We start from the raw sequence: 8,339 nt of genomic DNA, 5'->3' as shown, positions 1-8,339 counted from the left end.
GCCGTGAGCTCCGTATCTCTTGCACATACTCGTGCAGTTCGCGTCTTCCTTGTTTACACGCGAGGAAGCGCGAACGCTGGCGGTACTCGTAGTTCGCCGGGAGGAACGCGGCTCGGAGCTGTTCGCACAGCTGAGCCCAGGATGTGAAACATCCAGGGGATGTCGCTTCCCGAGTGTACACCCAACTCTTAGCACGACCGCTAAGGTTGGAGAGTGCAAAAGCAACACGCAGTTGCTCGGTCGAGATCAGAGCCGCGTCCATCGCGAGCTCTACTTCTCGGACCCAGAAGTGAAGGTTCTCGCCTTCCTTCCCTTCATACGGCTTTACCTTCAGCCGTATTGGCTTCGGGTGAGGCGGGTTTGCTCCCGCCGCCGGAGCCTGCAGGTTCTCCCGCACATGCGCGATGAGGCCCTGCTCGTACGCGTCGAATGCATTGACGCGCTCGAGCTGCTCAGCCGGTGTTGATACCACCAGGCTCTGCAGGGCCTCCATCCCGAAGATGCCTGCCATCTTCCGAACCGACTCGAACTGAGAGTCGTTCATATGGGAGAAGTCGTTCCTATCCATGGCAACGAACTTCGGAGGTTCAGGTAGTCTACCCGCGATGGCGTGGATTGACTACAAGTGCTAGCAAGTGTGACGGGGTCACACAGCACCTTGCGCTAGAGGAAGTTATCTTCCGAGAGCATACAAACTCTCAGTGAACGGCAGTTCACAGGTCCCCTCTTTAATTAAAGAGAGCGAAGTGACCTAAATAAGGTAGATTGTAAACTGAGTATATTTATAGGTAGGTTAAGTTTGTGGTTAATACAAACTATCAGTTACCTATAGAAATGCAATGTCATTTAACCAATGGTTGGTTTTGAATGACCTTGGTACCTTGTACCAAATATCCCGGAGTATGACATGTCATACTCCTGAAGTGTGAAGTGTCACACTTCATGTAACCAGGGTACACTTAGTGCTACGTACCCCGTTACACATAGCGCATACTCTTTGCGGGAACTATTACCGTGGAGCTTAGCTCCCCGGTAATACATACAAAAATACATTTTTGTACTTGCCTAAAGTATATATTTATTCGATACAAATCCTTATGCTGTTCAGAACAGCATAAGTCCATTTAGTAACCCGTCCATGTCACCCCTCCGCGGGCAAGGGGTTAAGAAGTAGGATATTTGAACATTTTCTATTGGCTACATATTTGACCAATTAAAGTGCATTCTAATATGAAGCGTATTCATGTCGGCAGATTGTTTCCGCTTGGAGTCAGACCCGATATGGATACGGGGCAGCTAAGCCCCGTATCGGAGCTTGCCAAGCTTACGGTGCAAGTTGCACCCCAATGCTGTTGGCAGTCTGCCAACATACTGGCCCAGCGCGGTGAGCAGCACTTGCACCGTGCCTGCTCGATTACGATTTGCTACGTCTGACAAATCAATCATCTCGACGGTGCAATGCCAAGTCATGACGTTCATTCATCATTGTTTTTCTTAGAGCTTCGGGATTTCGGTGGGAGGGCTCCAACTTGGAGTTCAAGGAGTTAAACCACGTGCAGTACACGTGCACGGTGCACTGCACGGTGCGGTGCAGTGCAGTGCAGTGCAGTGCAGTGCAGTGCTTGCTCAACTGCTGCGACCACGCTGCATCCTCAAGCACTTGCGACTCACTTGCAGTCACATGATTCGTGTTCATTTCGCCTCGTCTTTCCAGCATAGAGGAGCCGGTGCGCTGCTCATTCGTTTGCGAAGACGGGCGGAGTGTTCGCCCTTTCACTTCCGCGGTCTACATGTATGAATACAGTATCACTCCTGTACAGTATTAATAGTTCATGTAAGCAGAAACCAGATCACCTGCGAACGGCAGAGTTTAGAACCCGCCGGAGCGTTGCAAGCAACGGGTTTACGCCACCGCCGTTGCAGCACCAAGCGCTGCTCATTTTGCCAATTGCGAACTCAGCCCAACTGCGCCTTTCGAACATCTGCCGTAAGACTCATCGGTCGTTGCTGGCACCACGTCGAGCGAAACTCATGCAAAGTATCACGAGCAACGAAGACGACGCGCGTCTCTTGGTGACCGCCACCATGAGGCCCGAAAAGCGGGCGCCCACCAAGAAGATGAAGCAACCCGACGCCGCCAAGAAGAAGAAAACCGGCAAGGTCCGCGCACTGTCGACGGAGCGCAGCCGCCAATGCCGCGAACGACAGAAACTGTACTCAGAGAATCTGCAGGCGGTCGTACGTGCACTGCGTACGGAGGTGTGCGACCTTGAGATCCTGCGTAACTTGCGCAACGAACAATGTCTACAGTTACGCGGCTCCGTCTCCGGATCACTCGCCAAGATCGTGCGTGAGTACATGACCGTATTCAGGCACGGCATGCCCGCGGCGACCGTGGAAGCCGCTATCGCCGGAAAGAAAAGGGCACTCGCTGTGGCCTACCAGCCCACCCCCGATGCGCAGTGTGAGTTTCTCAACTGTATCATGGACCAGTACGTTGAGGTTTTCGACTGGTGCGGCCGCTTTGTGCTGGGCGCGAGTACGCTACTCAACGGCTGGACGGCTTGGGCTGCGTGGCACGACTCGCTCAGCTTTGAGCTCGTGGACATCGGTGTCGTGGATACAGAGGACACTTTAGCTGTGACCACCAAGGCGAATCTTCGGGTACGCGTTTCGCAGAAGACCATCGAGCAGCTGTTCCCGCACGTTTTGGGCAATCAGCTCCTGTGCAACAAGTTGCTTGGCCAAGAGATCTGCTACCCGATTCGCGACACTTTCTTCTTCGCCTCCAATAAAAGGATCATCAAGTACATGTGCGATCTCGACTTAACGAACGCGCTGCTACCGATTGCAGGGGACTACGAGACTGTGCTCTATCTCATGTCGCCTCCCAACCAGGCGTCACTCAACGATCTCGCCGTGCGAACGTCGCCTGGAGACCTGGCTGAGAACTCACTTGACGTTGAGTTCCTGCTGTCCGAGGACGACAGCGCGATCGACTTATAGGAATGCCACGTTGGAGATGCCGCATGCTTACGGTACCATGTTTTATTTTTACTTTTTTCAAACAAAATCTGTAGCAAGCAGTCAACTGGGGACCTGTGGTGTTCATTCGATCCGGGTGGTCGAGCAAAACGTGGAACCTGCACTATAATCAAATTGGGGGAGCAAAAACACCTGCACTGCTCCTGAGGTTAAGTGCTCGTAAGCGTTTTGGGTTTTTTTTTTTTATTATTCGTCGCTCCAGTATATTAGCACGATTTCTGAAGGATCTTGCACATTCTATTGGTTAATAAAGGACAGGACAACGAAGTGCCATCTCGCAATTATCTACCAATCATACGGTAAGAAAAATCTTACCGCCACTTCAAGCTTGAATTTTGAAGTTCAAGATGCTCTACCGACATTTTATTAAGTCTTATTGCGCGGGAAAATTTAAATACTGCTACAGGGTGTCTCGGGCGACTTACATCACTACACGTGCCCTCTCATCCGTCGTTGGCGCCACTTTAGCCGTATGTCAGTCGGGACTTGTTGTGCCCCACTGCTGTCTGCCAGCGCACGACACCCGCCACCACCTCCATCATGAGATAGCGAAGATACACCATCGACTGGTTCTCCACACAGCCACCGAAGGTTACCTCACAAGCTGGGTCACCCTTGAGCGTCGTCTTCTCTAGGAACGTGTACCAGTTGAAGAGGTTCACGTAGTTACTCTCCATCGCAGCGAATTGCCGCTGGCCCTCGGACAGCGGAATGGAGCGGTATGTGATGAGGTATCCGCCGTCGATTTGACCACGCGCAATCAGCAAAATCGAGTGGTGCACTTTGTTGCCGTTGCTTACACTAAGTCGAACGATCGCGCAGTCCTCCGTCACGCGCTGCAGTATCTCCAGCGCCACCGTATGCGGTTGCATGTGACGGTAAAGTTTAAAGTCTGTGAGTAAGTTCCACGTCTTGTACACCAGCTCAGACGGCGGGACATGCTCGAATTGTTGCGAGAGCATGAACCGCAGTGAGCTGGCGTTCAGAATGCGCTTGTCGCTCCAGCCTAACACCTCCGTGTCCAGTGATTCGAAATCGCGCTCGGCACGGAAGGCCATGATACTTTCGTAGCTTTCTTTGACGCACGCCATAACGACATCAAGTGACAAGGGGCGGCGAAACAGCACACGTTGGAAGATGGGCGCTTCCACCAGTCGGTCCTCATTCGAGTCCACGTCTTCAGCGTCGTAGTGAGAGCCCGAGATCCCGGACGTCGACGAAGAGGCTCCGTATTCGGACAGGAGAGTCTGGTACGTACTGTTCTGCATATCATAAGAGTGCAGTTTCTTACGCAGCTCCTTCTGCTCCTGACGGAGTTGGTCAATCAAAGCGATGGTGTCTAAAAGCGCCGGCGACAACGATTCGAGTCTGAGTCTCGCGCGCTGCCGCTCCAGCGCCTCCATTTCTTCGCGCATCTGCAATATCCGCGTCTGAGGTTATCATAACGATCATGGCATATGAGCACGTGGAGGGGTCATACAAGTAAGAGCGTTGGGACCACTTCACTCACCTTAAGCGCGTTCGTGCGACGTCTCTCGTTAGCGTTGTGTCTCGAGCGACGCTGCTCGTCATTAAGCGACGCCGTGAGCCGCATCATCGGTGAGGCCGCCGAGGACTGGGACGCGGGGGGCGTGGGCCCAGAGGCCGCCGTCGTCTCGATGCTACACTTGGCGGACTGTACGCCGGTCGCCAGCAACTCGCTCTCAAAGATCTCAGCGCCGTCGAAGGCGTTCACGTTCAGCACGATTGGTTCACAGGTTCGTGGCGCCCAACTCATTCTTTCGCGGGGTTTATTAATAGTAGCAGGCGCCACTGACCAACGCGCGGCACAGACGCTTGATGACTGGAAACTTACGGTGTCCCTGAGAGGAATATCGTGAAGGGTGTAGCCAGTGCGTGACAATCATATTACATGATGTAAGCACACCCCGTTTAAGTGCGTTTCGGGTCTCGACAATGCGATGGCTATCGAGAACAAGTGAAAAACAGTGACAGTTCTATGAACAGCCGGGGGAAATCCACAAGATAGACAAAGAGATGCAGACGATTCTATTTGGTCATTAACGACGACTAGATGTCTCTTTGATCCTAAGCCTACAGTATAAACATCGCAGTGACTCCGGTACCCATACCACGATGAGAACTTGGACGCCCCAAACTTACCGCACTATTATACATGTACAATGAAGCGCCTTTGAAGCTGCGGCTGTAAAATGATTCGCTCGGCTACGTCTATAAACCAAAAAAATAGTAGAAGCAACATTCCATACTTTACTTTTATGATTATATTAGATATGCAAGATGTTTCATTTTTTAAAAAGTATAGCTTTTAAAACTATTTGAATAAAGAACTACGTAGCAGTAGGGACCGATCGTCGACGGTCACAAATGAGCAGCTTCAGTCGTTTTCGCACGTTGCTGCTGCCACTGGTCATATTTGTGCACCACACTATTTCGGTACAAAATGAGGATAATCTAGAATATTTTAATCCTGAAAGATACGGCACTTAATTTTTGTAAGATAATACGCGACGGAAAAATAGGTTTTGAGAGGGGGCCAAGCATGATTGGTAAGGTATTAAAAATCTACCAGCCCAAGGGGATTCGTCTACTAATTCTACAACAATGGAAAACCATCATAATTCTATATGCTGTCCCGTACCCGGGAACGGAGGGGTCATTCCAGGAGCTCTGCCTCCCGACGGATTGACTCGAGGCTCTGTAATTACTTCTCGTCCGGCCGTCCCGTCAGGATGGTTCCCGTTGAACCCGACAACGCACGTGCCCCTGACCGAGCCCGTTAAGGTGGTCCTATAAGGAGATCTCAGAACGCCGATGTCCTGTCAACGTGGGACCAAAGCACCTCGCGTCATCAAGCCCCCTCCCAGAGCTCCCCGTTGTCCCCCGAGGACTGGCGACAAACGAAGTGAATTCTTCTTTTTAGTATAAGAAGTAGTGTAGTGTATGTAAGGTCGAGAAGGTGTTAGACCTCTCTTCCAGCTAGCTCTCAGTCTTATATTTCCCTCCTTCTACTCAAGAGGAAGCCAAGCCAATGAACAATCTTCTATTTCTAACTTACTAGTGCTCCTATCTACCGTTCCTGCAGCCACTGAACAAGACCGTACTCTCTGAACAGCCGCGGACTACTCGACCCTTGAAGGAAGAGGAGGTATACGACATCTGGTGGAGAACCAGGGTAGTCTGCTTGCTGGAGAAGGTCTTGTTTCAAGTGAAGACTCGCGGAGAGCGTAAGAAGGGCGGACGAAATGGCGTCTACTAACGCCGGAGAAGATGTGAGTGTGGTGTTGGAAATCCCACGTGAACTCTAGCTACAAATGTAGTTAGGATGTTCCCACAACAATACGTCTACTAGGATAGTAAACGATCGTTCGGGCGGACCTGAAGACCCCAGTTCTGCCCTTGCACTGGGACAAACTGGACCTTGTAAACTACTTATATAGGCCAGCCAGTAAAAATAAGAACACGCTACTAGCACGAGCAAAGCTAGCAGGTGTTTTGAATCCTCGTGGTCCCAACAGCGGAAGCGTACCAGGCACGGGTAAGCCTTTTACGAGATCACCGAGTGTTCAACACTCGGCTGGAAGAAATAAAAGGGAGGCAATTCAAGCACTCCCAGTCGTGCAAATAGGCAACAAGAAGCCGTCACGTAAAACCCTCCCGATAGTAATCGGCCAAAATACACAGTCTCTTGGCCTTGCCGGATGAATCCTCGCTACAGAGCTTCGAGCTCGCCGACAGGCATAACACACTCAAACAAGCTTGACCTGACGCTTACCTTGAAGCCGGACGTCGCTCTGTGTGCTTGAGTGGAAATTCTGTTCTGTATTTAAGCTTACCCTTTCGGGTCTATTCCTAATAAGAAGTCCTAATCGAGTATACAAATATCAAGTGAACAATGATCCGTTATGGATCTTCTTGCATGCCAAGCGTCGTCTGCACCGTCGCATGAGCATCTTTAACGGTCCGCGCCCTGTCCCAGACGGTGAACGTGCCTTCCAAGGGTCGCTGAGTCTTCCGCGAACTCATCCCAACCGTCGCTGAGGGTTCGTACCGTAGATGGCCCGCTGAATGCGAATCTGGCCAGTCCATTACTAATACTAAAGACAGCCTGGATTCAGTGACATATGGACCGTATCCAATATCCGTTGAGGGTTCGGAAGTGAGAGCTGCCGATCCCTTGCACCTTGGCGTCACCGTACATCACATGACCGAGGGTTCGTCGCTTGAACATCTTGGGCGGTGCCACGTCTTTGTCGACGGGTGATAATCCGCAACTACGGAGAAATCACTACACCACAACTGCCCCTGTCGCAATGGAAGCCACGCTACTGGTGCCCGTTGTTACATTTCTTCATTCTTCAATTCACCATCTCGCCACCGTATGTCCAAGCGTCTGAATCGAGCCGTGTCCGACGTTTTTCAGCGACTCAATCCTCGTAGACGTCGCGAACGTGAACAGCTGGAGGTACGTCAGCTCATCCTTCTCTTGAATCATCGGCACCTTGCTCATCACCTCGCATTACTCGACTTGTTTCTCAGGAGGGCAAGGCCGAGGGCTCGAACGCCCCTCAGTCTGCTGCACTTCCTCCGACAGCAGCGTCATCAACCGGTCCTCCGGCGCCCGCTGCCCCGGACTCTTCACTCCCTGCGGTAGCTCCTGCAGCACTCCCCGTCGTCGCTGAATCCGCGGAGATGGCTCCTGCTGCTCCTCCTGCCCCAGCTGGTGGTCCGCCACCACTCACCGAAGATTCGCTGCGCGCGCTGCTGGCTGAAAGTACGGAGGCATCGGTCGATCACATGATGACCTCGATAATCCCGTACTTGACAGCAATGGCTCGTCACCAAGTGCAGCTCAGCGTTGCGCCTCCTCTCCACGGCGATATACACACTCAGCGTCGCCTCGAGACTGCCGTTGGTTTCGATGATGTCCTCGCTGCGATACAACCTGTTCCTGACGCGCTGTCGGCATTACCCGAACGAGTTGCCGACTTGGAGCGTCAGTTGCGGTTTGCTCAGTCCGAGGCTGCTGCCGCCGTACGTTCGGTGGCACCCCACATCATGGCTCGTGAGAACGCGGAGACATTCCTCAAGGCTGCCAACGCTGAGATTGAAGCCTTACATCACAACGTCAAGATTCTCCGCGAGTCGAACGCCAAGAACGACGCCATGCTCGCAAGTGTTCAAGCCACTATGGAGCGACACGCAGAGGATTTGAATCGTCTTCACTGCGAGGTCCAAGCTCGGGACGTCTTCATCAGCACTTTGCAAAAGAA

At 52.1% G+C, this 8,339-nt stretch overlaps 2 protein-coding genes across 2 annotated transcripts; one reads left to right on the top strand and one right to left on the bottom strand.

Moving 5' to 3' along the window:
• Positions 1 to 2,031: 2,031 nt before the first annotated feature.
• Positions 2,032 to 3,006, top strand: PITG_18816 (uncharacterized protein; the record flags this gene model as incomplete). Its single annotated transcript, XM_002997187.1, has 2 exons — positions 2,032 to 2,073; positions 2,146 to 3,006. The coding sequence occupies 2 exons, from the start codon at positions 2,032 to 2,034 to the stop codon at positions 3,004 to 3,006; spliced, it is 903 nt and encodes a 300-aa protein (XP_002997233.1).
• Positions 3,007 to 3,509: 503 nt separating this feature from the next.
• On the bottom strand, positions 3,510 to 4,460 carry PITG_18815 (uncharacterized protein; the record flags this gene model as incomplete). The annotated part of the gene is made up of 1 exon (XM_002997186.1): positions 3,510 to 4,460. The coding sequence occupies one exon, from the start codon at positions 4,458 to 4,460 to the stop codon at positions 3,510 to 3,512; it is 951 nt and encodes a 316-aa protein (XP_002997232.1).
• Positions 4,461 to 8,339: the final 3,879 nt, after the last annotated feature.

Source organism: Phytophthora infestans, genomic scaffold (assembly GCF_000142945.1).
Source record: "Phytophthora infestans T30-4 supercont1.82 genomic scaffold, whole genome shotgun sequence".
Classification (NCBI taxonomy): domain Eukaryota; phylum Oomycota; class Peronosporomycetes; order Peronosporales; family Peronosporaceae; genus Phytophthora; species Phytophthora infestans.
The sequence above is the reverse complement of the archived record's forward strand: the minus strand, read 5'-3'. Positions and strand labels throughout refer to the sequence as shown.